Source organism: Fusarium flagelliforme (assembly GCF_020744385.1).
Source record: "Fusarium flagelliforme strain FIESC 12 MPI-CAGE-AA-0113 chromosome Unknown B0J16scaffold_5, whole genome shotgun sequence".
Classification (NCBI taxonomy): domain Eukaryota; kingdom Fungi; phylum Ascomycota; class Sordariomycetes; order Hypocreales; family Nectriaceae; genus Fusarium; species Fusarium flagelliforme.
Window position 1 is genome coordinate 645,452 of NW_025763507.1, and position 26,925 is coordinate 672,376.

Below are 26,925 nucleotides of genomic sequence, written 5' to 3' on the forward strand. Positions count from 1 at the left end.
ACGATAAACCGAAGACCTCGTCACCAATCATTTTTCGAACTACCAAAGAATGATCGAAAACTGCTCAAGTCCTGCCGTCCATCGAAGCCATATAAACTATATAATAGGTCCTCGAACCCCTTTATATCAACAAGATGTTCTTATTTGGCAAGATGCCCTTATACCAAAAAAACTATCGTGAGATTGTTCTGAAACCATCCAGGCTCTCAGAAGATATAATTGTTCATCTTTGGCAAAATGCACCAAGACGATGAACTGCTAAGCAAGCAGTACCCTTTGGAATCAAATCAGGCCATATCTAAATACCTTTCAGTCGACATGGGTCACTTCGTCTCTGTTACAGGCTAAAACGGGTAGCCAGAGAACATACCAAGGAACAGCGACCTGTTTCTTGAACAAACCATTTTTTCAAGCTGAAGTAAAGATGTAACTTTTAGAATCATTAATCTATCAGACTTCGTAGCTAAATTGTTCTATTTGGATCCAAAATTCGGAAGGATGTAACTAGGTTGATGGACCAATCACAATCCAGTAAATCCAACAGCCCCGACATAAGTCTCCCACCGTTTGGTTTCGAAGATGTACTACTATTTTTCATTCGAAAACTCCTGTAATACTTTGCCTTTCTCAAGGATCGTCAATGTCTCGGATTCGTTGAGAGAAGGGATGGAAAGGGGTAAGAAGTGCGCGGATCTTACTTATCCCGAGCGCACGTGAGAAGCTCTCCACCTCAAGATTCTCATCTCATTTCGAAGCTGAAGCTGACGCGACAGCTGAACAACATCAATTGAATAACCGCCATATCCTTGCTTTTGTGTTTTAAGTCACTCATTATCTGATTCGCATCAAAATGCCTTCTCCAATTGTTACCGCTACGATTCAGGCAGCTGGCCTGTCAACAGCTTCTAACATTCTTGCTCAAATCATTGAAGCTCGTCAACAGAATGTGAGTAGCTTATCATATCAAGGAATCTACTCGAACTGACCTTTAAGCGCCCTGTCACTTTCGACATCATTCAACTCCTGCGCTTTATAACTCTAACAGTAATGACCGCTCCTCCCAACTATCACTGGCAAGCCTATCTGGAGAAAACATTTCCGGCCTATCCGGCACCCAAGGGTCCTAACCTGGGTCGTCTCAACGATCTTGAAATGCAGCCCTCCCAAGACGCAGAAGTCAAAGTTGGCCAGCCTCAGAAGAAGGAACCAAAATTCAGCATGAAGAATACGCTTACCAAGTGGTTTGTTGATTGTATCACTGCCGGTGCTATCATGAACACCATTGCGTTTTTGGTTATTATGGGGTTGTTGAAGGGACAGGGCGGTACCCAGATTGTGAACAATATCAAGACGGTAAGTAACTGAATTTTGAGAGATGGGAGTTGTGCTAACTGGGTGCAGGAAACGATTCCTATTATTGTTGCGGGTTACAAGATTTGGCCTATTGCGAGTATTATCAGTTTCACCTTTATTCCTGTTCAGCGACGCATTGTGTTTTTGAGCTTTATTGGTCTCCTTTGGGGTATTTATATGAGTCTTGTTGCTTCAAGGGTCTAAGAAGGACATACGAGACTCAGTTTGTGGTGGATGAGCTCGAGGTTGAGCTGGGAAGTCGTGGATACCCTTTTTCAAATTCAGGTTGTTTGATATTCGAAGGCTAGTAGATGCATGGTATCATTCTTGTGAATCCATAAATTCCCTTCTGTCATGAGCCTCAGTATCAGCCCTCAGCGAGGCTTCCGGACAGGATCAGGCCCAACAGGCTTTCCAATCCAACCCTCAGGAATCTGCCTGATAAAATCAAACCACCAATCCCCCATAACCTGATATCCAAAATGCGTAGGATGCACACAATCACTCAACCAAGAATCCTCAAACGCTCCGAAATCAGAAGCAAGAACCTTGGACCCCTTGGCCGCCAACCCAGCAGCCACATTCGAAATATGACGCCTATAAACCTTTGTTCGTTCGCGTTGATCGTGGTAGTTTTTGGAATCGCATGTGTTGGCTATCATACCGAGAAGGATGGTTGCGTCGGGACACTTGTATATCATCTTTTCGACCATTTCCTTCAGACGGGAGGCGACGAGGGCTGGGTCGTTGCCTTCTTTGGAGATGTGGGGGTTGCTGTTCATGTCGTTTGTTCCGGCGAAGATGAGGATTAGGTTGGGGCGTTGGGAGAGGGCGGGATCGATGTGGTTGTTTATGTATTGCACTGTTTTGCCATTCCAGCCTGACTAGAACATCCCGTCAGATAGATACTCTCAGTTCCTTTCGGTTCAGAACTTACGAAATAGCCATTTACCATATCGCCTTTGGAATTCCTTTCTGTTCCAGCCCAGACGACTTCGTTCCCTGGTCCAACATTAGTCAGGTACAGCCCGAGTTGTCTTTCCCTACCCACCATTGAGATTCTCTTGAAGTCGCTTCCTATACCCATTCCCATCTGTTCCAGGACCATATCCAACAGTAATCGACGCGCCAACACCAAGAATCCGGAGCTTGACACCTCCTTGAACAGCCATACATGAACCTCCCAGACAAATGGAGGGTGGGCTATCGGACGAAGCGGCATCACGTTCAATACGGCGAATATCCCCTCCGACTTGGAGAGGCGGGATATTCGCGACGAGGTTTGCCACTACCCCAAGGCATATTGACGCCGGGAGGGAAAAAAGAACGAGGCTCCGGATGTAGTACATCTCAAGGCGTTATCCAAAAGAAATCGTTAGGGATTAAATCTGAGGAGGACAAAAAAAGCGGAATAATTAGAAGTGTTTTTTGATAAAGTAAGGTTTTTGGATAGGGCTATGGAAACTCATCGTATGAACCTGTAATCATTCACATTATATGTAGAGTTTTCGACCGTTGATCACCATGACAACCTGCACTTCAGTCGACCATGAAGTAATCATCACCAATAGCCTCTGGTTCCAATGCACAAAAATCAGCATAGCAATGAATAATCTCTCCATCAGCCTACCTACAGGAACATTCCGTCTCTGATTCTGTTTCACGTCATGAGTTTGCTGTACAATGATCAGTTACTTTATTTAGCACCCCCGTACTTTTGCACAGCCACAGTGTTCATCGCTCAGTGCTACTGAATATAGGTTCTTGTGCTTGTCAGACTGAGGGTGTAACTAAGTAACCACAGAATCACAAACGGGTTACGGGTGCCCAGGTACGACCCGTTTTCGAACATTCAAGAGATGACATTACCTCTCAGTAGTGGTTTTAGTTGAAGTATTCGTTGATCAGTTGACTCTGCGGCTCGTAGAAATTCGATCCTTGACAAATCCATGTACTACAGAAATGAACCGATAGACAGAGCATCCAGAAACGATTTCTATTTTGATAACCGTTGGTAACATCCGTCCGCTCCCGTTACTATTTTGTAAAGTGACAGCCATTCACAAGTTGCCGTTCTAGGCAAACACCTGGCGGCGTTTGTTTGTTATGATCCAGAACTGGCACGAACAGGATCACTATGAGAGCTGACCTCAAGCACTGTTCATCTGGCACTGCCATAGCATCTGTTCAGGCAACGAGAACCCATTCAGCACGAACACTCCTACTCCCGTTCAACTTTGTCTACATAAACGCAAACCTTTCTTCCCCTGACATCCACAACTCAACACTTACACTCTCTTCATCCATACTGCATCCATCCATACAGTCATACTACACACTGACTACATCTATTCAGCATCCATACAGCTGTCCTTTACCCCTTTACCCCTTCTATACTTACCGATTAACCAAACAAACCTACCTAACCACTACGCGAGCCGTCAAGATGCCTGACTTCCGCCGTCTCTTCACCCTCCTCAAGGTTCTGACCTGCGACTGCTTCAGTCCCAGCGATCTCGATTCCCCCAAGAAGAAGCCCAAGAATGCTCGACCTCTCCTCGGAGAGGTCAACTACGTCAACTACCGATCCCGACCGGAACACTCCTACAGTACGTGTGGCACCCCCTTTGTTTTTCTTACATTTCCTGATGGATTTCAGTGCGTGATCTTTGAACCGGGTGAACCTATACCTACCGAACCTCGCGATGTGAACGGCGCGAAGCAGCCTAACGAGGCTAAGGACAAGGGAAAGGGCAAGGCTAATGACTGAAGTGGTCTTTACTGTTTGGGTGTTATTTGATTTTCAGAATGAGGGCGCGTCTTGATATTCAGGATTGAGAGAAGAGAGAAGACCTTGGGATTTGACATGTATTGACTCAAGGCAAGGATGTAAGCCAGACTCATGTACTTATGTCACTAGGAAGATGAATTAAGGCCACTTTACCCTTTGTAATTATCATACCTAACTGAATTGTGACCTCTCTTTATTTGACATGATAACTATGAGAGGTTGACACGAGATTATCTCCGGGTTAATCCCGACACACGACGAAGAACGGATCCCAGTCCCAAGACATCTTGTTCTGAAGAACATTGTCAAACAGCTAGATCCACAACTACAAAACCGGGAACATGGACAAACACCCCAAACGCCCAGACGGACGGTTCTCCGTTTTTACGAGTCCCATCTCCCAGAAATTCGTTTCTCCGAACTTTCCTCTCTCGTCATCTCGCTCTCATCTCAGTGGAGCATCGCCACAAAAAAAGATACGCGGCTCTGTTTTCTCTCGAGACAACAACGCTAACAAACCCTGCCATGTCCCCACGCAGATCCTTGTATACTACTCCGTAGACTGAAGTCCAAATGCACAGCTTCCTAGCGCAACCCGTCATGTGATGAATCCATCCCCTTATCTAAACTCGTTCAAGTAAAGTACGTGCAGCAGGACATCGAGAGCATGTTCGATTCTTGCAGTTGAGATATGAGTAAACTAGACTAAGATACAGGGATGTACGACCAATCAGGTACACAACTTCGGAGATACAGATCAGAGACGACTTTGACTCCACGTCCAAGGCAACTTTCCACCAGCTGGTGCATTCCTCCCCTTCCAGCCCGTCAACTCGGCCAAGTCCCTTCGGGGATACGGATGGGGATCCTGGAAATCAACCGGCTTCTGACCGAATTTCCACTTCCACAGTTCCGCAAGGTCAGAATCAAGTTTGTTCTCGACTAAGTCGGCTACATAAGACCCGATAATGGGGAGGAACTTGAAGCCGTGGTTTGAGCCGGCTGTGGCGATGATGAGATTCTGTGTATCTGGGTAGTTGCAGATGCGGAAATTGAGATCTGTCGCCATGCCATCCCTATACCTGTTAGTGTTGTGGGTAATATCGGGGGAAGGGAAACTTACCAGCACATTCGTGTGTGGACGAAGGGACGATCTGCGAGTTCGGGAATCATGTCTCGTACAAACTCTCGGATTTCAACTTCGAGTTCCTGGGGACATCCATCGAATGGATAATCTCCGATGGAGTGGAGTACTGAAGCACCTTTGTACTCATGGTTCTCGAAGTTGGTTACAAGTCTGACGCTGCACAGCTTGATAAGACCGTCCTCATCAGGAGGAAAGATGATACCTGTACAGCATTAGCTTGGCATGACGACAGAGGATGTGACTTACCCTGCTCGAAGTCATCAATGATGGGAATGTCCTTGTACTTCTCAATCTCTTCAGGTTCAAGCTTAATAACGCAGATCACTGAAGTTTCTGCTTTGACATCGGTTCTGGCGCCTGGGACAAGAGCTGGGAGACTTGCACCGGCTGCAACGATGATCTTGTCGGCGGAGTGGTACATGCCATTGGCAGCGATAGCACCCTTGCAAGTATTGTATTCATCGTATACAAGATCCTTGATTTGACCGGATGCACCGGTGATGTACTTGACGCCCAAAGCTTCTGTGGCTTTGGCCATACGGAGTAGGGCTTGACCTGAGGGAACCTATGCAAGTCAGCACTGCTTCTGATTTGATGGACTTGGACTTACCCATCCAGCTTGAGGACTATACAAATTAGTCCAACCCGGAAACTCCCCCGTCAAAGCAGGCCACTTCCCCATCATCTCCTCCCGACTCAGATACTCCACACCCTGTCTTCCAGTGCTATCCGCCAAGCTCTTTGCCTTCTCCAACCACTGATTAGTATCATCATGACCCCCCATGATCCACCCGGTCTCACGATACAAACCCTCAAATAAGGATCCAGGATCTTTCCACACGCTCATAGTCTCAAGACCGAGCTTCGCATAGTGTGGATTGGGATAGTCTGCGCGGATGACTTTGTTCAAGTCTGTCCCTGCTGAGTCGCGGGATGGTGCTGCGAAACGGTCTACTACCGTGACGTTGGTGTAGCCGCGCTGGGCGAGGTGGTAGGCTGTTGAGGTGCCGAAGACACCGCCGCCGATGATGAGGATTGAAGGTTTACTCATTTTGAGGTGGTAAGTAAGAGATGAATGATGAGGTGGCTTGTGATGAATCACTTCACTATCGGAAGATATGGGAATTTATACTTGAACCAGCCACTATCAATCTTCATAATCTCACTCTGTTTGATAACAGTAACGTAGTTTTCTCACTTCCCCGCCAAACAATTGAGTTTGCACTTACAACTAGCAAAGAGACAACAACACCAATTTAGTTTTCTCACCTTCAAACTAGTTTACCCGCTTGTTTTCTCATCTCTAGTGTGTTTCCTCAATTGGGATTTGACTCTTGATCAAACGAAAAGAGTAAGACCAAGCGATTAGACCACATGACTAGATCAAACGCTTGGCCAGATTGACCGAGGGAAATACATGTGTCGTAGTTTGACCGAGAATCAGGCGGGGATTGATAACCCTGCGTCTAGGATCATCGGGTTGGCTGCATTAGCGGCCGATTTGACACTAAGATGAGGTACATGGTATCATACGACAAAGGTACATGTTGTACACGGATTCTGGAAATTGGGATGGGATTGTTACTTTGGTTTTCGTATGTAGGACTCGCAAGTTTTACTCTTCCTGCTTAGTACGGCTAGACAGCATGGATTGGAGTCTAGATTTGTTGCTGCATGATTCCCGAATCCTTTGCCTTGGAGGAGGACAGATTTTATGTTTACCTTGTTGATTATCTGTTGATACAAACTTGGCGTTTTTCAAGGCTTAGCGAGATGCTGCGCGTTTGACAGATTCTTTGAGCACGGACAGAAGCCCTATGATTTCACTTATTGACAACTGATGCAATGCCCCCGGATATTACTTCGGCTTTTGCTACCAACACATACCGAGACAAGCCAAGGATCCCTCCTCAGAACCAAGTTTGTTCTCTCGTTAGTGGATCGATACAGTCGCATCGGCATGCACCCATGCAAAGCCAAACGTGGCAGTCAGGAAGGTCAAGTCACCAACCCGCGAATTGCCGGACGATATCTGACGTAGTGACCATCTGTCACATTGGATCTCGTCGAAAAAACATGCCATGCATTTTTTAGCCGCTCACCGGGGTGGAAACACGGTCTGTGCTACATGCCACCACTTAGACAAAGTTGTCTCGGGAGAAGAGCTTGGCATCTGGTGGTCTGATGGAGAAGTAATAAACAAAGGATTAGAGATTCACATTAGGCGAAGGAACATGAGTCATGGACACAGCATGAATAGGTAGACAAATATAGTATCATGACCAACAGTATGCAATACCCATGACAACAAATTGACGCCACTACAATCTGAAACTACCGTCTTTCCATCAAAAGGAATACTTCTGTAGAAAGTTAGTGAAGTGGTCCCCTAATCTAAATCTACATACTTGCTTTTCCCGCAATTATCGTCACAAATCGAATCTCCAACCGATCTGTACCTCAACGTCTTATTGGATGATTGCGGAGATACCGAACCACTGTTTCGGGTGCATTAGCGCCTCTCCACTGAATCTACCTTTCGTATACCCAGTAAGAGTGGACGGAGTGGCAGTCCAGGTTGTTGTCTCTTTTTGCTTCTTTCAATTCACACCGCTGCGTGCTACCTGACACAGCATGACATGTCCCGGCTCATTTACCGACTGATGTTTATTATTCGATGGCCCCTGGTCTGTGAGAAGAGAGACAACTTGGGGGTCAGCCACTCCTTTTCGGCAGATGGTGCTTGATTGTGTTTCTTGGCGATGCACGACTGCCGAATGTGATGTTGTCTGCATTTGGCCTCACAATATTTCCTAGCTCATCTCATCTCATCTCATCTCAGGTCCCTTTCTCAGGTTTAGTTATCGCGGGGAAAGAGGGGCAAATGCTCCGAATATCTGGTCTTTCAGATATCTTGGCAAGTCTCAGACCCCCTACTACTAGCCTCTAACCGGAGTCAGTGGACTCTCCCGTTCTATTCCCTACCCCTGTTAGATTCTCTTTTGGGGAATTTAGAGGGCCCTTGTTTTCTCACCGGACTGGTACCCGGGTCTAGAGACAGGGCTGACCTGGCGCAATCGACCATCGCCACCCGATCTTGGAGACAAGAGAAAAGAGACAACTTGGGCGCCTAATCTTACTGTATTGTACCTGCAAACATCCTTCTAGAAGGTCATCATTGCCCTGTAAGCATCATCCCTTGCTGAATACGTACGCCCTGAATCAAATCAGGCCATAAATAATTCCATTCTTTGTTCTTGTCTTGTGACCCTGTTTCCTCCTCCTCTCCTCTTCTCTACTGTTCTCATCTGTCTGTCCCCATTTTATTTTGTTCTCACACGCTAAAATAGGACAATTGCAACTTTATCTTGGCTTGGCCTTGTTCTCTCTTCTCCCCGATCATCACTTCTTTCTTTTTTTATTACTGAATAAACTGCTGCGCCTTTTTTTACTTGCTCCACCGCTCAGACTTGTTGGGCGTTTCGCCCTTTTGCGATCAGCATTCCTTGAACCAGTCAAGGTACTAATAATTCGTCTTATCCCGTGTTTTAACTGCAACCCATCTATTCCTTACTCTATTGCACCTGCCGCGGAGATTTATTTTCATCCTTTTCCTCTTTGGTTATACTATCACACTTGGATTTGTTTTCCCCTGTAATTTATTTTGTACGGCAAAAATCAATGACGACCCCAAATACTGCCCCTGTGATACGTACCCAGTACGACACACAATCTGCACAGCAACTTCTTACTCTCCTCCAACATCTCCAAGTTACTTCCCAAACAATGGCCAAACAGGAATCTCCTTCTTCTTCTTCTGCCTCTTCACCTTCACCTGAACAATCACAAAATCTTGTCAGCGATATTGGCGAATATCTTATGCAAGCAGCTCAAACTTGGGCGCAAATGACGGATGCTTTGGTGGAGAGTCGACAAGTCCAGCAAGCTGTCGTTGACGCACATGAGCAGGCTTTGAACAACAATCATTTATCGGATTTGTCTACTGTTGTTACTATGGATATGGATTTATCCAAGCTTAGGTATGTTTGATCACACGACACGATGATGTATGCTGATTGTTTCTTGCAGTAAAATCCGTGATTTGACAGCACAATTTTCTCAAGATGTTCACCAAGTTTGGCAAAAGGATACAAAATACAACGGCGGCGCATCATGATTTTCATTTCATTTCATCCTCTTCATCCAAATTGTTAGACATCGGGTCAGGTTGGAGGTATTCTATCAGGTTTACGGTGTTTAGGTTATCATAAGGCGTTTGGAATAATATCCTTTTCTTACTTTCCCTACTACTGATTCACATTCTCCCTCATTGAAATATGGTCTGATTCATGTTCCGATTGTTGGTCCTCTTTGTCTCACTCCGAGCCTCGGACAACAGGATCGGCTTCCGAGTCTCTTTCCAAGCCAAATGACATAATGATACGCGAATATATGCTGCGGCTGAGTCAAGAATATCATATCATATCATGTTGTGTCTAAACGCAGGGAGATTAAGCAGCCAACCAACATCGAACCATCGCCTGTGAAACATCTTTGTCGTGAATCGTGATACTGGTACTCTGTACTACCAACCAGATTCTTATACTCTCCTCTGGCCTCATTTTCATGGGTAAACTACGGTAACGTATTCAGGGGAACCGGACAAGCCGCTGCAGGGTCGTGCATGTCAGCTCAGCTTTTGCCCTATGTTGATGGCCTGATCGGGTGAGTGACCCCCACATCTGACAGGTAACATGAATCATTCAGATATTGATACCTTGTTCATATGTGCTGTCTTATTTTCTCGACGTTTTTTCAAAGGCCTGGACTATGGCTGAAACATGATGTTTGGATTGCCTCAAAATATGACACTTAATCATAGAAATTGAGAATCTCGATTCGAGACAAGATCCGGATAAGAGTTCACCCAAACAAGTATATACTTATGTATCGATGAACTTGGATTTTGTAGAATTTATTATTCCGTTGTGCCATGCTGACTGGAATACTCACAAACTAGAGTCTTACAACTTGACATGATTTTCATCCAGCCTTATGTTATCGGATCCTCGCCGTGGGCTACCCGCGAAGTAGCATTGAAAACGGAGAATACTTCAGTGGTGTTGAAAACAAAGCCCGTGCTTGAAAATAGTAACTTGGCGCAAGGCGGCTGCATACAGATCATTCTCTTGCATTAGCATGCTAGATTGGGCGTCCATCAAAGCCTTGTTGGGTATCAAGCACCAAGATAGCACAGTTGGCTGAACGAATGACAACATTAGAGCATCATATATAGCACGCATAATGCCGATGTAACGCTGCTCGTTCTTGAGTCAAATGTTGTTGGTTCTTACAGGACCAGGCTGCAGAAGAGCCTGGTAATTGGGCTGCAGGAGAGTTGTATCACTGGGACTTTAGAAGAGCACGGTTGTTTGTGGTTATTGTCAGAAAGCCACTTTCGAAACGTTGAGGTCATATAGCAGTCCATGCGTGAGTGGATTTCAGCATTACGAGTCGGCCACTCAACTGTTCGCTATTATGAGTTGGCCGAGTTTAGAGACGAGTCATATCGCCTTGGCATATGCATGGTATTTCGTTTTCGTAGATATATTCGTCAGTATGTACTATACAGAGTCATGGAAAAGTACATTGATCTAATAGAAGCTCGATAACATAGTTCACTCAACTGGTCGGTCACGGACCTTCGGTATTGCATGTAAGTTTCATGTATGAGACGAGTCTGATTTCGGGTATCAACACTGGTAAAGGCCGACGGGAATTTCGAAGTAGTAGAAATCTTTTAATCCGACGGGCCGGGTTCCCATTGCTGGCACTGAATAATATGACTCTGTGCACATGCTAGACCACCAATGAACTGAATTTATGACTTATACGAGAATTGTGAAAACTCAAACAATATTACTCCAAAGCTCAACCTTGAGTTTTGTTAATGGACATGCCTACCTTATGTATAAAGTCTCATTGTAAGAGCCTGAAGTCCTATCCATTGATACTCCTACTCAGAGTACAACAACCCAGCAATAAAAGCCCCAAAAACAGGAATATACCCCCAATGCAACCACTCCCCCCTACCAATAAGCGACCGACTCACAAATCCATCCCCAAGCATCATAAACACCACCCCAGCCAAACCTGCTGCTGTAAGATTCTTATCTCCCGTGAGAGCATTGTTGATGAAAAGAGAACAGAGGGTAATATTCCGAACGCCGTGCAGACGTGCAAGAGCACACGCGAGCTTTCGGCTCTGTGGTTCTGTCGGGATTGGAAATTCGATGAGCTTGAGCATGCTTTCGGGTTTGGTTACAGTGAGGAGGCCGAAGAGGCCTGGGACGATGGAGAGGGCTACTGAGCCGCGGTAGAAGAATGTTGCCCACATTTTGAAGTCTTTAGAATAATCGGTTCTTTATAATCTCTTTTGGACAATTAGAATACTGCCATAGACAAAAGATAAGATATTTTCTTGGGGAGTGAATGTCTTATAAAGTCAGATTCAAATCGGAGCTTCCGGAGTTTGTGTTATCTCCATCACGTGTAGTTGTCAGCACTATCTTCATCAAGACATTACTTTCGATAGGGTTGACTATAATAACGCGCTGAACAGGAGCGGCGATATGATTCAAATAGCTACAATGAGATTCCAAATCTCTATTTTTGCATATTCCATATTCCATCTTGTTGAGACTGATATGTTGTCACCGGTCTGTCGTGTTGGCATGTACCTTTGGAGTAGGCGTCAACCCACCCAGAAGCTTTTATCCTGAATGAAAGACATCGGGGTTCTTGATAAACAAATATCGAGTAACCGGATAAGCTGAAGATTTCAGAGTTACAATCGGATGTTGATGCGCGCTATTTCAAGACTGATAGACAAGAAGACAAGCATGGATATTCGGATAACTCTAAGCAGAACAAAGGAGTCTAATTGGCATGGCTAAAGGAAATAATTTACCAAGGACTTATCAGACCAGAGATAATAGTATATGATTGTATAGGCTTTTGGGGACCTTCTATGAGAACTGATCTCTACAAGAAGACCATCGTTGCAACTCGGTTGTTCTGTACGTGGATGTATTCATAGTGAAAACAACGATCAAGTCTGAAAAGACTGAATGTACCTAGACCCTATGTCCGTAATCTCACATTAGTATAGCTTAGGGAAGAGATATGCTGAAAGAAGGATGGATGTATCTCCGTCAAGCAGACCTGAGACTGGCAAGAAAGCCCACCCGGTCACAAGATCATTGATTTGAAAGCACACATGTGACAGCAGTACCTGGCTACAGGAACATCGTATGATCATTTAAACATCCAAAAATAGTAAACAAACCCATCGTCATCTCGTTACCCAAGTAAGTAAACAAACCCAACCTGGCCACGATAAGAACACTCCACCCAACGACAACAACAACACCCGCAAAGTATTTCCTTATCAGTACCATAGATACGTCCATCTCCTTCCTACCGTGCATGTACTTATCTACGTAGCTAGTTCTATTTCCGTATCTACGTCACACTCCCGCCGCAGATCCGATAAGCTTCCCCGTACCCCGCGTTAAACTATCCTCAAAAAGGGCATGTTACCCTCACGTTTCTCAAAGTGTAACCAAATTCGGGGCTGGGCAGGCGTTTATCTCGTGATCTATCGCAGTGTTACTGATTGCATGGTGGGAGCGAGTGTGTTTGAGTTCAGGTTTTGAGGTAGTCTTAAGAAAAGAAGACTGCTGGTGATGTGCCTCTGTAAACACTTTGAAGATATCGCCATCATGATTGCTTACAAGGAATTCCTCCATCCTCTCTCAACTCATTCAGTGCTGCTCGTGTCATTCTTTACAGCATCGTCTGCTTGTTTGGTCCTTCTAGCCCACGCGCTCATCTCCAAACGCAAGACCCTCAAGTATAACTATCCATCATCACCACCACCGGAACCCGTGAAGAAAGCAGCACCAGCAGATTACACAACCGTATATCCCCCTTCTCAGCGTCAAGCCCTTCCCGCAGGCTTCTCCTCCGAAGATGTAGACCTTTCAGCCACGCCTAGACCTCTGTTGAGACTCGACGAAGATTATCGCCATGCCAATCCCGCTACGTATAACTTCACCGGCTTCAGTGTAGATGAGATTAGACGTCTGGGCGACTTTCCTGATTATGCGGCGTTGTCGGGTGTTCCTTTGCCGGAGCCGTTGAGGAACTTTGATGTTGATAGTGCGATGCCGAGACCGTATCGGCCTTTTCGGTGGGCTTATCATCAGACTATGTGTAAGTGGCCCTTCGCCTCACTATCAGCGATAGCTAATGGGTAGACAGCATTGAAGAAGTTGGATCCTGACTTTTGGTTGGAGATTGAGAGTACATACCGTTCTCGCATCGCCCAACGTCAAGACCTCTACGCAAAACATGGAAGTAACGTTCTGCAAGCTCTTCCAGGCTCTGAACTTGCGTGCAAAGAGCTCATGGAGATGGTCATCCAATTCATCTGTGCGCGATACCCTCAAGCTTTTGAACTCCAAGGAAGAGTGTTTGTGAATCACATTCTGGGTGTCAAGCAGGACTTGGATCAGATTGAACCTTTGCGGTTCCTTCTCAACCATGTCCCAGAGGACTTTGCGCTTACCCTGCGAGACCCTTCGACTGGACGCTATTGCTTCAGAGCTGGTGTGATTTGTTCATCTGTGGGATGGAAGTTGAGTGAGAAGATTGGACTGGGTTTGCCGGAGATACATGCGCCTGTGCCAGATTACAAGGAGAAGATGGAGTTCAGCATGGATCGGTAAGTGCAAATGCCCCAAGTATACAGCAGATACTGACATATTTAGCTTCTTCACCAAAATGCCAACCAATTCCCCCATTCAACGCGGCTCTTGGGGCTTAGAAATGCACCAACCACTCTTCATCCCCTCCGAAGACCCCGAATTCCAAACCCGTCTCCATCAATCTCCCAACCTCGCCGAACAGGACGTCCATCTGCGCGTAGACTGGCAAACACTCCGTCGTCTCCCCCTCTCAGGCGCCATCGTGTTCAACTTTAAAGCGCTCTTCACGCCCATGTCCGAGTTTAGAAATGAGCCGTATATCCCTGCGCTTGTGCTCAAGGTGCTGGATGAGGGTAAGGAGAATATTATGCGGTATAAGGGGACGTGGCATGTTGAGCATGTTGCGAAGCCGGCGCTTAGGAGGTGGGCGAGGGAACAGGTTGAGAGTGGATTGGTGGAGGAGGATTGGAAGGTTGGGACGCTGGATGAGAATCCTTTCTTTCCTGGGTGGGAGAAGAAGTGGAAGATGAGTTGAATATGAGATTTGGCGGTGTTGTATGTAGCGATAATTAATTGACACTATACCTTGGCATACCTGTCTGAGTGTAATCCCCCGATGGCCTCACTCTCCTGCAACATTGAGTTATACAAACAGAGTTGTCTCAGTCAATCGTTCTGATGTTACAAGGACGAAATTTGCATTATCATGCGCACCTAATTGACCTAGAACTGCCGTTCACTCATGATACCGCAGGGTTAAGAAGCCATCTACACTGCAATCATATACCAAGAGTACATCATTTAACAAGTCAATTGCATCTACCATCTATCAGAACACAACTACCAAGGATACTTCCTAATTTCCCCCTCCTTCTCAACATCCAACCCCCTCTCTACCTGCTTCTCATGCTCCCGATCAAGATACTCCAGCAAAACATCCCCATACTTCGCCCGTCCCTTATAATTAGCAACCTTATCGTCCCAACTCCTCACCGCACTAGCAAGTCTACCCGGTACATAATCCTCCTTTGCAATATCCGTAACAGGATGGAAATACGTCCTGATGGTAAACACCACAGCACCAGTCTTAGGTAATCGACGAAGAGACTGTCGCTCGGAACGAAACATGTGATGCTCAATAGCTTTGTCTTTCTCAGCTGTGCTCCACGACACAGATGGCGCGTCTTCACTGCCGATACTCCAGCTCCAAGGTAAACTATCGTCTACTTGGAGGAAGTAATTGTTTCGGTTGTAGACGGTCTCGGGACGAAGACGTTTGAAGAACTTGCACATTCCTGTCTCGAGCTTTTCGCGGAAATGAGGGACTTCGCCTGAGGTGTGGATTTCCGAGAGGGACATGCCGTATTTATCGGACAATCGCCAAAAGCCAGCAAGTAGAATTGCTCCTGCAAGGAGGTAATATTGACCGTCGGGACGTTCAACCATGATGGCGAGATCATCTTGGACGAGACGTGCGCAGATCGCCATGGGATCTTCGGCTAATGGTCTTTCAACAATATTGAAGTCTTCGCCTGACCACTTGTTCTTGATCCCCACGGCAGTTCGTTCATAAAGACTCGGATATCTTGCAGGAAGATAATCCGCAAGTTCTTGCAGCAGCTCAATAGCAGCAGGATACGCATCAGGATGTGTATCAACACATTTCGTCCCACGTTCCGCAATCCTCGCCGCTTTGTCAGCGTGGTATTTTGGAAAATGGTTATCCAGCTCAATCCACTCTTCTACCGGACAAGTCCGCAGACCCATGGTAACCATGTAGTTTGGTCCATAGCGAAAGGCTCTGTAGGGAAGAGGCTTTGTGTTTTCGATGGACCAACCGGGATAAGGGGATGGGATGGGTGTTTTGAAGTCGCTGGATTCGTAGTTTGCTGATACTGGGGGTAGTTTGCTTGCGTATCTGAAACTACGACGGGATTGGATTATGTCGTGTGTTTTGTAGATTAAAACAGCGAGACTGGTTATGATGCTGAGAAGGATGACTGCTTCGTGCGGACCGAATGAGATGTCCATGATGAAGGCAAACAATGCAGTTCTTGATATAAAGTCAATGTATAATTGGATGAATCTGTCAAGTATCACGGTATAAGCCACCATAGATATAGTAACATCATCTCGCAGCGTACAAGTGTATCATTGCCAAGTACTATCTCCGGCAATCGCTACTCCAAGCGGCCAATGTACTCGCCCCACCCCGGCCTCCGCCTCCGAAACGGGCTCCGGGCAACTTGACCCGAATAGGAAAAAGTTGACTATCTCTTATCACCCCGCAAATACCACCGGGAACATTGTTCCAAAGGGGAGATGAAGGTATCAGTTGTTCACAAAGAGGCTTGGGGTAAGCAGTCGGGATTTCGGAAATGGGAGGAGTTGATGAGGAGGGTTTGTGTATATGAAAGGGTCTATCTTCGCTGTTGAAGAAGTAATCAAGCAAGCACTACATCTACATTATTTACACCTCTTTCAAGCTTTATACCATCTTCAAGCTTTAAATCAATACAGACAGTCAAAATGTCAGCCTTCAAACACTACGCCCAAGCCCAATCCAAATTCGAAATCCCCCATCTCGCGGGCGGAAACACCTTCATCGGCGACATCCACTCCACGCCCGACGGCGCCGAAAAGCCCATCACGAGCGGCCTCTTCCGCGTGAACAAAGGCGAGCCCTTAACGTACACGTACAAGTACGACGAGACCAAGATTATCCTCGAGGGAAATCTTGTGCTGGAGGATTCGACAGGACAAAAGGTTGAGGCTAAGGCGGGGGATGTCTTTTTTATTCCTAATGGTGCGACTATTACCTTCACGTCGCCCGATACGGGGTTGGCCTTTTACTCTGGGGCTAGGAAGTTCAATGATCTATAAGGACTGAATGAGGGCATTGGATAGCGATAAATAGCATTGTGCTTCCATAGATACAACCAACTGAGAACTGTTTCTACCCTACCATGATATATCCTAAGACTCCAAATCAACACCAAATACAAAACATCATCCAAACATTGACCTCAAATTTTTATCCTCCATAACATCAACCCAATGCACAGCCGCCACACCCGCCGGTTCACTATCATACGCATCCCAAATCGCCTTGATAAGCTCCTTCGCCATAATAACCGGTTTCGGCGGAAGACTACTCTCCAGCATATTCAACCGTCCAGTGATAAAATGTCTCGCGTTACTGATATCCAACGACATGCGCGATATTAAATTCGTAGGCGGCGGCGCAAAAGGATCAGCCGTAAAGAAATCTGGGTCCGTGGGAAAGGTGGATATATCGAGCATGGTGGTTGTGTCGTACCGAAGACCTGTACTGGCGGTGATATACAGCAGTGGTTGGATGACCCTCGTTCCTGAATTTGGGGGAATGAGTTCGAGGACGTTGACGAGGCGGAGACTTAAGGGGATAATCCACTCTTCCCAGGGAATATGTCGACTATTCGCATGAACAGAAGAACTCGGTAACCGCAGCGTCACAAGATCCGGAAACGTTTGATACAGCTGAAGAAGGGCAGCAAGTTTATACGCTTCAGCAACCTGCGCAAGATGAACAGACGGCGTCCGATAATCCCCTGTGTCTGTACAAGTAGTCTGAAACTCAAGCGCAAGTAGCTTTTCTTCCAGACGCTGCGCTTCTTGTATCTCTTCCAAAGCACGCTGGAAATCGCGGCCAGTTTCTTTCGGCAGTTTGAGATTCTTGCGGAAACTTCGACAGAGACGGATCGATTGTGCGAAAAGCTGGGATGCGAGAGGGGATATTCCTGTCCAAGGATGAGGAGTGTCGTCCATATACCGTTGCACCGCAAGAGATGTATCATCTGTGCCGGTATCGGTATCGTCTTGGTTTACTGCTGCGAGAAGCATTTCGCAATATGTCAGACTGCGGTTAAAGAAGGATAAAAGCTCCAAATCTTTTGTTGAGAGTCGTTCAAGCCTTGTGTTCAACTGATCGAGAATCTTTCGTGCAGAACGAAAGAAGGGGAGACCTAGTTGTCTTGCATCGACCCAACAAACTGTCGTGCCTAAACAGAATAGCGAAAAGAGTACTCCAGCGGGCATGTCGTCTACAGGACCCTGAAGAATCTCCTGTGCTTCGGCGAGTACTGATCCAGTAGCTGCTTGTAGAAAATACATAGCCGATTGCTTCATATGCGGTAATCTTGTAGACAAAAAGCCAGCCGACATACTCTGCAACGAAGAGAATACCGATTGTGAACTTGTGCAGAGTTCGAGAGCGAGTTTGCGATTGAGGTTAAAGTCGCTGTCGAAGCCGGACCAGAGAGTGCAGACTTGTTCGAACCAGTTGCTTATTAGAAGGGAGGATGTATCGGTTATGAGACCGACTGTTAGGGGTGTTGATTCGTAGTATTGGGTTTCGGCGAGGGCTAGAGATGGTTCGGGATTTGGAAAGGACAGGTCTGGGATATCGCAGCTCGATACAATGGAATTGGATCGACCGAAGATGTCTGTGTCGGACTCTGTACAAGGACTTGTTGTCCAGTCGTCTAGAATGGCAGTATCTTCGGTAGGCAACTCTTCAGTCTGGGGTGTTTGATCAGTCGCAACATCCGCCGGCGTCTCATCAGACCCTCGTCGTGAAGAAGTCAGCGAAGAATCACTGGCAAGGACCTCTATCTCGCCAGGTTGATGCTTGAAAGACCATTTAAACTCCTTCCAATAACCACCGCACTTGACGCCTTTGCGTATACATCTCAGACACTCTGGTCTCGTCTCGTCGCATTTTGTCTAAAAAGTTAGTCGATTCCTAACCAGTTCATGGGTTGACATACGTGTTTGGCCTTGCAAGTCACACATCCTGACCTTGATCGTGGATTCGGTCCATTCTTTGCTTTAGACACAGAAGCGCGTCTACAGGTATTTTTCGTCGTTGATGTTTTAGTAGACATTTCTGTATACATATCCAAACAGAAAAAATAGGATTGAGTAGACTGGGTTTGGGATAACAAAGAAGAGAAGATCGGCTATCACGAGAAGTAGAACTGGGGGGTGGCAAGCTATCTAAGCCAGGACGTTACAGCATCTATGGGGACGAGATAACTAAAACGCGGGGAAGTACATCACTATCAGCCACTAACGTTTAGTGCAGATGCCTCGACGTAACCAACCATGATAAGAAGCCGACCAATCCATGGCTTGTTATTTAAGATAGGCTTCGGCAGCCGAGTTTGAGTGATATTTTTCGTTGAATAAAAGACTCAACGTTGGGGGTCTGTTCCTATATGCTGTGATAGATGGGCTGAAGAAAAGGCCCTGGTTATCTGGGCTGTCAAACATGGAGACCTCGCGATCTTCCCGTCTTAGCCGCCCTGTTCCTTGGGTTTGAACTGTGGAGTATGCTTCGGCACAGACACTCCAAGCATAACTCCACTATAAACCCTGTACTTGATCCATCGGGCCTTGACTTACAAGAATCCAAGAAGATCTTTAAAGACACTCAATCCAGTAGAAAACAAGGCTCTATAATAACCACAGTGAGCGGCATTTCCACGTATCATCCTATCAAATGTCATCGAAACTCCCGAGAAGGGTTCATGCTGATCGTCCGCTTGGATGCGGGGGGCACACTAATGACGCCTCGCTCGGTGTCATCTGCACAGTACCGAGTGTACTTTGGAGTTACACATGGCAGAAGCTGGGCGTTTGGGAAGGTTTCCGAGGCCAGCTGTGGTCAAGCTATTGGTGGGAGTAAACTGAAAGCCGGCATATCAAAGCCGTGATAATTCCGGATGCAGACCCTCTCCCACACTTGGCACGGCCATCTTGACTGTGAGCATGATTTGACGTCAATGCGGTACGAAGACTCCTGTATCTAGAATAGGAACGATGTAGCTGAACGTAGATCAATCCAGGGATTCGGTTAAACGTGACATGGCTTAGATGTCGCTCTCCATCAAGGGTTCCTGCAGTCGATGGGAGCACATGGAGGAACATCTCAAGTCTTGGACGCGTATGCATGATTCGGAAAAAACTTGTCTTATGAAGGTGTGTAAGAGCCCAGTATGTCTCTCTCCTACTGATATGCGATAGTACAGAAACCGTCTCACAGGACAAGACAGTCATATACCCATGCTTCGGTCCCGGCCAGTTCGAGATACAATATGTCTATGTCTATCCATCTATCCCTGATCTAATCTAACCCATCACAGTCTCGCCTTATCCTCCTCCTTCGCAGCATCATTCCACCTCTTCCACAAACCCTTCCTCAACTCATGCCCCTGCATAAAACTCTCAAACCACTCCCCTTTATACACCGGTAACTGTCTCCCAACACCCTCCCCATCACCCGCCAACTTCCTCACATCCTCAAAATAATCCTCAAAGTCCGGGTACACAACCGAAAACTTAGGTCCATCACCCCTCTCCTCAATTCTTTGCTCTTCCCACTTCTGCATTTCTTCCACCGAAGGTACACTTGCCCTCCCAGCAAGAATACGAGCAGCGTATACAGCCTGCCATTCAAAGATCTTAAACGTTAATCCAGCTCCGACAGCTCCGACGAAGAGAAGCGTAGGATCTTTTTGATAGACGATGTGTTGGTAAAGATTCGGTACGCGGTTGTTACGCACGGGGACAGATGGCAAAAAGGGCAATGTCCAGCTGTATCCTGTTCCAAAGACGATGTGGTCTACATCCGGAATGGATGTGCCGTCGATGAGATGCACGGTTCGTCCCGTGACTTTGGCGATGGAGGGGTGTTGTTGGATCTTGGGATGGTGAAACGCTGTGTCGCCGAAGAAGACGTTTGTTGTGTGGCCGAGAGTTATACAATGGACTGGTGTCTTTGCTTCATCAACAATATCAACTGCGATATCAGCTGCTGAGACAGATGCTCCTACTACCACAACGTTCTGTGACAATTAGTACTTCCCTCTTGTCAAGCTGGTCAAAACATACCTTGTCGTGAAAAGCATCTCTACCACGGAAGTGTTTACTATGAACAACACTTCCAGGCCTCATCTTCTCAAACTCCTGCAATCCCTCAATAGCAGGAACATATGGTACCCAATAATGACCACTCGCCACAACAACGGCATCAAATCTCTCCTCCCACCAATAATCCAACTCACCTCCCTCCTTTCTCAACACAACCCTCCATTCATCCCCTTGCTTCTCGACGTGTTCCACGGTAGTGTTGTACGAAATTAGATCTTCGTAGTGATTGCGTTCAATGATAGAAGCAACGTAATCACGCATAACTTTCCAGTGTCGAAAGGGTGTTGAAGCGCCGTGCATGCTGATTGAGCGTTCGCTGCGAGTTATTGGGATGGATTCTTGAGTGTATTCCATAGTCGATGTGTCGACGTTTGTTTCTAGGTAGGGATAGATGGATGATTCTTCATGACGGGGTTGAGAAGGTTTGGGGAGATGAGCTGGTAGACTCTCAGGGATAGGCAATTGTTCATCTGCTGTGCGGTCTGCCAGCTTTGACAGATCTGAGATTGGTTGGGGTGGTGTTGTGTCGCCAATCCTGAAATTGTAAGTAACTATGATATGAAGTAGTGATTTGAGACATACCAACATCCTCCAGGCCCTTCACGTCTCTCAAACACTCGAATGCGATCAAATGTCTTTTCTTGAGCGAGGGCATCAACAGCGATTGCACCCGCTGGCCCGGCACCGATAACAGCCACGCGTTTGACACCAGAGACCCCCATTGTATAAGCACAATTGTCAGACAGGTGAGTAAAATGAACGTGGTGAAGTAGTGAGTGAGTCTAAGTCTTGAGAATGAGCTGTTACTTATAAAGAGGTATAAAAATGAAAACCATCTTAGTCTGGAGGATTTTAGCGGCCGGTATTTCTCCACTTGCGGACGACACCTTGCGACCCTGATTATGCCTCGAATGAGATTGATCACGCCATCGCCAGAATCCGACGAGTACATCTCCGGTATCAACGAGTGGCTTGATTTGTTTAAGTGAATGGTTTCATATTAAAGAATTACACAAACTGGCGATACTGTCTTGGTATGATTGACCTGAGATCTCCGTCCTGCAAAGACATTTCACGGCATATGAGAATGAAGCAACGATCGACGACTTGAATGCAGGGACTCAGCGCAGAACATGTCTCATTGATGTTTGACTCGACGTCAGGACTAACACATTCGATGATCTATTTGTGTTTATTTTGCGACAGAAGTCCAGCTTCTCGACCAACTCAGTAGAATATGCCAGATGAAACCCAAGTTTTACAGGGCAAGATAACATAAAAACAACTTCAAAAGCAATGGTATTGAAAGCAATATAGAAGTGCAAAAACATGCAATCGTAAAGCATCACAGCATCTTCCTCCAACTCCATGACAACAAATGCAAAAAACCAACGCCGTCGCAGAAAATGGATATCATGAAACCCTCCAACTTTTCACCCATGACGTAGCATATTATCCCTAAACCAAAGCTCCATACCCCCGAAACGAAGCTCGCGACGAAGGCGGAACAGACTGCTCATGTCGATACGCCTCAGGTTCGCACCTCTCAAGTTCTCTCAACCAAGCATTCATCCTCGCCTTTTTGTCATCTCCCAAACTTCCATGCTCATGCGCATTCCAATCATCCTCACTAAAGCTCCAAAGCGTCAAATGCTCGAAAATAGCCATGACGGCAGAAATAACAATGACAGCAATCGGATTTCCCCAATCATCTGACCAAGCAGCGTAGAAAATCAGCACGAAAGCGTCCAGCGCATCGCTGAATAGATTCGTAGCTAGTGCGCGTGTAACTTCGCGACGAGCGGCATGGTCGACGCCTGCGTTGGCTGTGTCGCTGCTGTATAGCAAGCCGGAAAGTAAAATGTCGCGGATGCCTATCATGCTGGCGAGCATGTAGGCGGAGCCATCGGGGGCGATGTCGAGGGCCCAGAGGCCGAAGCGTGGGTAGGCTATTAGCGAGACGCCGCGGAGGAAGCGGGCGAGGGAAAATGTCGCGATGGCGAGGCGTTGGACATGGTTTGCTGCTGTGGGGGGTTGTGGCGGGGTTTGGGTTTGTTCGTAGGGTGAGGCGATGGCTGTTGGTGTAGAGATGGGGAGTAGAGGAGATTGTGAGTCGAGCGGCATTTCTTATTACTGAAGTAATCGCAGGTTTGTTGTTGTAGTAGAGAGAATATATTAGGTGGTGGTTTTGACTGGTAATTATGATGAAAGAGCTTGACCAAGGTAAAAGGTGGATCTTGCAGCTCGATATCGCTCAAAGACGATGAGAGGTAAAAAATAAAGAAAAAAAGAGTCAAAGGGATGGTTACAGGTAATAATAGTATTATTATCTATCTCTATTACACAAACCCTAGCACAAGAGTAATTATTATTCTGTAGCTCACGCGTTTCCCCACAGATAAGTTGACCTGCCTTGGTGGTGCAGGTATCTAAAGAGGGTGTCATGACCAGAAAAAAAAACCTCCACTGAAACATCTGCAGCTTTCACCCCTTCACGATCTCGATGCAACCCCAGAACGCTAGAACTGGGGGAACTTTAGCTCCGAGAGTCGGTGAATGATGAGTTATGGCGATGATCATGGTAATCATTCTGCAATAAGGGTCTCTTCAGTGGCGATTCATCACACATACATATTAAATGTCCATTACAGTACTGTATTTTATGACGATAAATATCAATGATCAGTTCATCACCTGTTACTGTACCTGTACTGCAACTATCGAAAGATACTGTATCACAAACATAATGAACCAGTGGAGATAACAAACCTCTTACTCACATAATCATCCCACCCATATACTGACCGTCCACCCTGTCGCCAGTCTCTTTTCCCCGTGTCTCCAAGGGTCTGCACATCAGCTTGTCTCAATGCGACTTGACCACACCCTTTTGACTCGGCGGGGAAAGCTCTCTGACTCGCGATAGGATATCTGTCTAACCATGGGAAATTGGCGATGGTGTACTCGTACATTGCCATCTGCGACTTTTGGGTCTGCTGCGTTTGCCTTGCCACAGATAATCAGCGCTTGGGAGGATGAGTCTGGGCGGTTATATCATAGAGGCGATTTACATCATCATCTCGACTATCATCTTCTATATTGACAACTGTAAGTGAGACATTGTATGTAACATATCAATAGGATGGTAGGTGATGAGGTGATACCCAGCCCCCCATCAATTATCACGACTTTAGTCTTGGTGTTGTTGCGATAATAGACTAAAGCCCAGCCGCACCGACGAAAGCGGCAGCTAAAACGAAGCGGGATGCGGATTATCCCACCCTTTTCACCATCACGCGGACAGATCTCTTATCTCGCGTCAATCTACCAATGAGCTTCAGCAGGGGGAGCATGCACGACAGCCTACAGGACAGGCTTTGTATGCATGCAAACCGCTTGCTCACCGATTATGTGGATCTTGTGGATATGAAGATGAGGGGAACTGGGGATTTATTTGATGTGGATTATCGTGAGACTTAGAGTGACTAAATATGGTGTTTCGTCTGATGGAGTCGTGTTTGTTGTCTGCATACCGATGAGATGGATCCTGTCGGTGCGAGAAGAACTGGGCGTTGTTTGACGGGCCTTTATCCTCAGTGCCCTTTCGATTCTCGACCAGAATAAACATCGTCCCTCCACCTTTAACCATAGAGTCATGTATACTTCGCTTCATCGAATCATCAACAGCGGACCAACTTCCGATCCTCTCAATTAAACTTTCGCCAACTAATTAAAGCTACAAGCCCCGTAAGATCTTGGCTTGCACTTACGTCTTCCAACTCGGATAATAGTAACCTTCATAACAGTTTGTTCGTTTTCATACAAAGTCCTGAATGTCTCAGCCCTGTGTTCTCGGCCAGCAGTAGCCAATCGCATACCAGCAATCTAAACGAACATCAAGACCTCGCTAAATGTTCAAAGAATGGGCCATTTGATGATCCATGGAAGCTAAGATCGCGAGGACCCACGGCTGTCAGATTGACTTCCCGAAGCTTTGACATTAGGTGTAAGTTGTAAGTTGTTCTAGTGACTGCAAGCCGCCTCGAAGCATCACGCCCTCGACTCGTTCTTCCAACAAACCAATTGCCGAGAAGCTTCCGACTGGCATGCCACATACAGCACTAGACTAGACAACGTCAACCTGATGTATGGAAAATTCCTAAAAGACGGTTAACTGTATCCATTTCGTCACTGCAATGGTCTTTGTCTTTAATAGGAAGGCTTCTCGCCGTATTTGCTTTTTTGGAACATGTCATATTTGATAGCCTCGCATTTATTGGGTAACCCCTCAGTGGCTGGTGGGTATCAAGTATTTGCATTTGCATATATCTGTTGGTTCCATCTCTTTCGTTGTCTGCTACGATCCTACTGCACGAAACCATTACAATACGAAAAGTGATACGAGAATTGGACAACCGGGTATCGAAAATGGGTGGCCCGGATACTGGAAGTAGAAGGTCGAGTGTCAAGAGTAGTCCTCATGAAAGTCCAAAGATACGCGACAAGTCAAGTCCGGTGGTAGGACAAACCGAACAAGGCCACAATCCCCCAGATCTTTCTCTCGACTCCCAAGGACTCCTCCACGGCAACGCCCAAATCGACCCAGGCGGCAGCGACGAAGACGGCGAATTCTCCGCCAGTGAATTCGACGCCGATTCTATAGCAAGCACCCGCTCCTCCTCCACATCCATCAGCTCCAGCATCCTCGACCACAGCTACCAAAACGGGCGTCGCTACCATAGTTATCGCCATGGACGATATCCGTTACCGAATGATGAGGCGGAGCAGAACAGAGAGGATATGTTACATGCTATGATGCTGGAGGCGACGGATGGGAGGCACTTTTATGCGCCTATTGGGGATAATCCGCAGAAGATTGCGGATTTGGGGACTGGCACGGGGATTTGGGCTACTGATGGTATGTTGAAGTTGTGAGATACGAATAAGGCTGACGGGTGTAGTGGGTGAGAAGTTTCCTAGCGCCGAGGTTCTGGGATTGGATTTGAGTCCTATACAACCAACTTGGGTGCCTCCAAACGTCAAGTAAGTCATCGCCTGCACAGAACGGTATCAGTACTGACGTACCCAGATTCATGATCGACGATATAGAAGACGAATGGCTTAACGGCGATGACTTCGACTTCGTCCATCTCCGCAACATGATCCCCATTCTCAAATCCCCTGTAACACTCCTCAAGCAAATATACGCGTAAATCCCATTCCTCCTTTTCTCTCTTATTCATACTGACTGGTGATACAGCAACATAAAACCAGGTGCTTGGGTAGAACTCCAAGACGTAGACGGCCAAGTCCACTCAGACGACAACACAATCCCAGAAGACTGGCCCCTCAAACGCTTCACCGAAATCATAGTTCAAGCCTTCGCTTTATACGAAACAAACGCCCACGCAGCTGTTTTCGGAAGACAGTATCTTGAAGAAGCGGGGTTTGTTAATATTCAGCATAATTTTATCAAGTTGCCTTATGGGACGTGGCCGAAGGATAAGTAAGTCCCCTGGCTACCAATCTTAACCTATAGACAAGTAAATGGAGTAATTCGCTAACAGTACGCTCGTCAGGGTGATGCGCTTAGTGGGAATGTACTACCGCACCGCATGTGAAGAGTTCTTCCCTGCAATTGGAGCCCTGCATTTTCCACAGTTGGGCTGGGATAAGACGGCGGTGGAGGTTTTCTTTGCTGAGTGTAGGAAGTCTATGAGGGATCCTAAGGTTCATGCTTATGGGAAGATGCATTTTTGGAGTGGGCAGAAGCCGTTGGATGCGTGAGGATCTACCAGCATAGTATTCAGCGATGTTGTAGATACAGTACTCTGAGCAGGTTAATAAAGAGTGTTATGGTGTGCTGTGACATGGCGTGCTAACCTTCTGGA

General features: G+C 46.5%; 13 protein-coding genes across 13 annotated transcripts; 5 read left to right on the top strand and 8 right to left on the bottom strand.

Moving 5' to 3' along the window:
- Window positions 1–463: 463 nt before the first annotated feature.
- On the top strand, window positions 464–1,642 carry B0J16DRAFT_148872 (uncharacterized protein). Its single transcript, XM_046122016.1, has 3 exons — window positions 464–946; window positions 994–1,353; window positions 1,402–1,642. Exons 1-3 carry the CDS (start codon window positions 851–853, stop codon window positions 1,555–1,557), a joined length of 612 nt encoding a protein of 203 aa, XP_045980928.1. The 5' UTR covers window positions 464–850; the 3' UTR covers window positions 1,558–1,642.
- Window positions 1,643–1,727: 85 nt separating this feature from the next.
- B0J16DRAFT_385570 (SGNH hydrolase-type esterase domain-containing protein) lies at window positions 1,728–2,525 on the bottom strand (the record flags this gene model as incomplete). Its single annotated transcript, XM_046131507.1, has 3 exons — window positions 1,728–2,237; window positions 2,291–2,355; window positions 2,405–2,525. 3 exons carry the CDS (start codon window positions 2,523–2,525, stop codon window positions 1,728–1,730), a joined length of 696 nt encoding a protein of 231 aa, XP_045980929.1.
- Window positions 2,526–4,813: 2,288 nt separating this feature from the next.
- On the bottom strand, window positions 4,814–6,641 carry B0J16DRAFT_288594 (FAD dependent oxidoreductase). Its single transcript, XM_046124189.1, has 4 exons — window positions 5,902–6,641; window positions 5,538–5,856; window positions 5,268–5,493; window positions 4,814–5,220 (listed from the first exon to the last, which is right to left on the bottom strand). The coding sequence occupies exons 1-4, from the start codon at window positions 6,340–6,342 to the stop codon at window positions 4,902–4,904; spliced, it is 1,305 nt and encodes a 434-aa protein (XP_045980930.1). The 5' UTR covers window positions 6,343–6,641; the 3' UTR covers window positions 4,814–4,901.
- Window positions 6,642–8,547: 1,906 nt separating this feature from the next.
- On the top strand, window positions 8,548–9,614 carry B0J16DRAFT_343794 (uncharacterized protein). The gene is made up of 2 exons (XM_046128102.1): window positions 8,548–9,331; window positions 9,381–9,614. Exons 1-2 carry the CDS (start codon window positions 8,973–8,975, stop codon window positions 9,466–9,468), a joined length of 447 nt encoding a protein of 148 aa, XP_045980931.1. The 5' UTR covers window positions 8,548–8,972; the 3' UTR covers window positions 9,469–9,614.
- Window positions 9,615–11,221: 1,607 nt separating this feature from the next.
- On the bottom strand, window positions 11,222–11,777 carry B0J16DRAFT_415694 (uncharacterized protein). The gene has a single exon (XM_046133542.1). The coding sequence runs from the start codon at window positions 11,686–11,688 to the stop codon at window positions 11,308–11,310; it is 381 nt and encodes a 126-aa protein (XP_045980932.1). The 5' UTR covers window positions 11,689–11,777; the 3' UTR covers window positions 11,222–11,307.
- A 1,298-nt stretch (window positions 11,778–13,075) lies between these two features.
- Window positions 13,076–14,640, top strand: B0J16DRAFT_363351 (uncharacterized protein; the record flags this gene model as incomplete). Its single annotated transcript, XM_046129870.1, has 3 exons — window positions 13,076–13,568; window positions 13,617–14,079; window positions 14,126–14,640. 3 exons carry the CDS (start codon window positions 13,076–13,078, stop codon window positions 14,595–14,597), a joined length of 1,428 nt encoding a protein of 475 aa, XP_045980933.1. The 3' UTR covers window positions 14,598–14,640.
- Window positions 14,641–14,902: 262 nt separating this feature from the next.
- B0J16DRAFT_306317 (uncharacterized protein) lies at window positions 14,903–16,129 on the bottom strand (the record flags this gene model as incomplete). Its single annotated transcript, XM_046124791.1, has 1 exon — window positions 14,903–16,129. Exon 1 carries the CDS (start codon window positions 16,091–16,093, stop codon window positions 14,903–14,905), a length of 1,191 nt encoding a protein of 396 aa, XP_045980934.1. The 5' UTR covers window positions 16,094–16,129.
- Window positions 16,130–16,407: 278 nt separating this feature from the next.
- Window positions 16,408–17,023, top strand: B0J16DRAFT_343799 (RmlC-like cupin domain-containing protein). The gene has a single exon (XM_046128103.1). It carries the CDS (start codon window positions 16,592–16,594, stop codon window positions 16,943–16,945), a length of 354 nt encoding a protein of 117 aa, XP_045980935.1. The 5' UTR covers window positions 16,408–16,591; the 3' UTR covers window positions 16,946–17,023.
- Window positions 17,024–19,113, bottom strand: B0J16DRAFT_288601 (fungal-specific transcription factor domain-containing protein). The gene is made up of 2 exons (XM_046124190.1): window positions 18,871–19,113; window positions 17,024–18,826 (listed from the first exon to the last, which is right to left on the bottom strand). The coding sequence occupies exons 1-2, from the start codon at window positions 18,997–18,999 to the stop codon at window positions 17,072–17,074; spliced, it is 1,884 nt and encodes a 627-aa protein (XP_045980936.1). The 5' UTR covers window positions 19,000–19,113; the 3' UTR covers window positions 17,024–17,071.
- A 769-nt stretch (window positions 19,114–19,882) lies between these two features.
- On the bottom strand, window positions 19,883–21,841 carry B0J16DRAFT_343804 (uncharacterized protein). The gene is made up of 3 exons (XM_046128104.1): window positions 21,617–21,841; window positions 20,996–21,569; window positions 19,883–20,949 (listed from the first exon to the last, which is right to left on the bottom strand). The coding sequence occupies exons 1-3, from the start codon at window positions 21,754–21,756 to the stop codon at window positions 20,242–20,244; spliced, it is 1,422 nt and encodes a 473-aa protein (XP_045980937.1). The 5' UTR covers window positions 21,757–21,841; the 3' UTR covers window positions 19,883–20,241.
- A 444-nt stretch (window positions 21,842–22,285) lies between these two features.
- On the bottom strand, window positions 22,286–23,369 carry B0J16DRAFT_148950 (uncharacterized protein). Its single transcript, XM_046122017.1, has one exon. The coding sequence runs from the start codon at window positions 23,156–23,158 to the stop codon at window positions 22,493–22,495; it is 666 nt and encodes a 221-aa protein (XP_045980938.1). The 5' UTR covers window positions 23,159–23,369; the 3' UTR covers window positions 22,286–22,492.
- A 14-nt stretch (window positions 23,370–23,383) lies between these two features.
- B0J16DRAFT_373121 (uncharacterized protein) lies at window positions 23,384–25,149 on the bottom strand (the record flags this gene model as incomplete). Its single annotated transcript, XM_046130516.1, has 5 exons — window positions 23,384–23,624; window positions 23,840–24,040; window positions 24,439–24,673; window positions 24,805–24,919; window positions 25,003–25,149. The coding sequence occupies 5 exons, from the start codon at window positions 25,147–25,149 to the stop codon at window positions 23,519–23,521; spliced, it is 804 nt and encodes a 267-aa protein (XP_045980939.1). The 3' UTR covers window positions 23,384–23,518.
- A 157-nt stretch (window positions 25,150–25,306) lies between these two features.
- B0J16DRAFT_148957 (S-adenosyl-L-methionine-dependent methyltransferase) lies at window positions 25,307–26,892 on the top strand. Its single transcript, XM_046122018.1, has 5 exons — window positions 25,307–25,952; window positions 25,996–26,077; window positions 26,124–26,243; window positions 26,295–26,540; window positions 26,614–26,892. The coding sequence occupies exons 1-5, from the start codon at window positions 25,463–25,465 to the stop codon at window positions 26,819–26,821; spliced, it is 1,146 nt and encodes a 381-aa protein (XP_045980940.1). The 5' UTR covers window positions 25,307–25,462; the 3' UTR covers window positions 26,822–26,892.
- The last annotated feature ends 33 nt before the right edge of the window (window positions 26,893–26,925 follow it).

What these genes read in the sequence shown, in the direction of transcription:
- B0J16DRAFT_148872 (XM_046122016.1), top strand. Translation starts at nt 851, where the DNA reads ATGCCTTCTCCAATTGTTACCGCTACGATTCAGGCAGCTGGCCTGTCA. An exon ending in TTGAAGCTCGTCAACAGAAT is followed by an intron (nt 947 to 993) that starts GTGAGTAGCTTA and finishes CTGACCTTTAAG; the next exon opens with CGCCCTGTCACTTTCGACAT. An exon ending in TTGTGAACAATATCAAGACG is followed by an intron (nt 1,354 to 1,401) that starts GTAAGTAACTGA and finishes AACTGGGTGCAG; the next exon opens with GAAACGATTCCTATTATTGT.
- B0J16DRAFT_288594 (XM_046124189.1), bottom strand. Translation starts at nt 6,342, where the DNA reads ATGAGTAAACCTTCAATCCTCATCATCGGCGGCGGTGTCTTCGGCACC. An exon ending in ATAGTCCTCAAGCTGGATGG is followed by an intron (nt 5,857 to 5,901) that starts GTAAGTCCAAGT and finishes TGACTTGCATAG; the next exon opens with GTTCCCTCAGGTCAAGCCCT. An exon ending in CATTGATGACTTCGAGCAGG is followed by an intron (nt 5,494 to 5,537) that starts GTAAGTCACATC and finishes AATGCTGTACAG; the next exon opens with GTATCATCTTTCCTCCTGAT.
- B0J16DRAFT_343794 (XM_046128102.1), top strand. Translation starts at nt 8,973, where the DNA reads ATGACGACCCCAAATACTGCCCCTGTGATACGTACCCAGTACGACACA. An exon ending in ATGGATTTATCCAAGCTTAG is followed by an intron (nt 9,332 to 9,380) that starts GTATGTTTGATC and finishes TGTTTCTTGCAG; the next exon opens with TAAAATCCGTGATTTGACAG.
- B0J16DRAFT_415694 (XM_046133542.1), bottom strand. Translation starts at nt 11,688, where the DNA reads ATGTGGGCAACATTCTTCTACCGCGGCTCAGTAGCCCTCTCCATCGTC.
- B0J16DRAFT_343799 (XM_046128103.1), top strand. Translation starts at nt 16,592, where the DNA reads ATGTCAGCCTTCAAACACTACGCCCAAGCCCAATCCAAATTCGAAATC.
- B0J16DRAFT_288601 (XM_046124190.1), bottom strand. Translation starts at nt 18,999, where the DNA reads ATGTATACAGAAATGTCTACTAAAACATCAACGACGAAAAATACCTGT. An exon ending in TGACTTGCAAGGCCAAACAC is followed by an intron (nt 18,827 to 18,870) that starts GTATGTCAACCC and finishes CTAACTTTTTAG; the next exon opens with ACAAAATGCGACGAGACGAG.
- B0J16DRAFT_343804 (XM_046128104.1), bottom strand. Translation starts at nt 21,756, where the DNA reads ATGGGGGTCTCTGGTGTCAAACGCGTGGCTGTTATCGGTGCCGGGCCA. An exon ending in GAAGGGCCTGGAGGATGTTG is followed by an intron (nt 21,570 to 21,616) that starts GTATGTCTCAAA and finishes TTACAATTTCAG; the next exon opens with GATTGGCGACACAACACCAC. An exon ending in GAGATGCTTTTCACGACAAG is followed by an intron (nt 20,950 to 20,995) that starts GTATGTTTTGAC and finishes TAATTGTCACAG; the next exon opens with AACGTTGTGGTAGTAGGAGC.
- B0J16DRAFT_148950 (XM_046122017.1), bottom strand. Translation starts at nt 23,158, where the DNA reads ATGCCGCTCGACTCACAATCTCCTCTACTCCCCATCTCTACACCAACA.
- B0J16DRAFT_148957 (XM_046122018.1), top strand. Translation starts at nt 25,463, where the DNA reads ATGGGTGGCCCGGATACTGGAAGTAGAAGGTCGAGTGTCAAGAGTAGT. An exon ending in GGGGATTTGGGCTACTGATG is followed by an intron (nt 25,953 to 25,995) that starts GTATGTTGAAGT and finishes TGACGGGTGTAG; the next exon opens with TGGGTGAGAAGTTTCCTAGC. An exon ending in GGGACGTGGCCGAAGGATAA is followed by an intron (nt 26,541 to 26,613) that starts GTAAGTCCCCTG and finishes TACGCTCGTCAG; the next exon opens with GGTGATGCGCTTAGTGGGAA.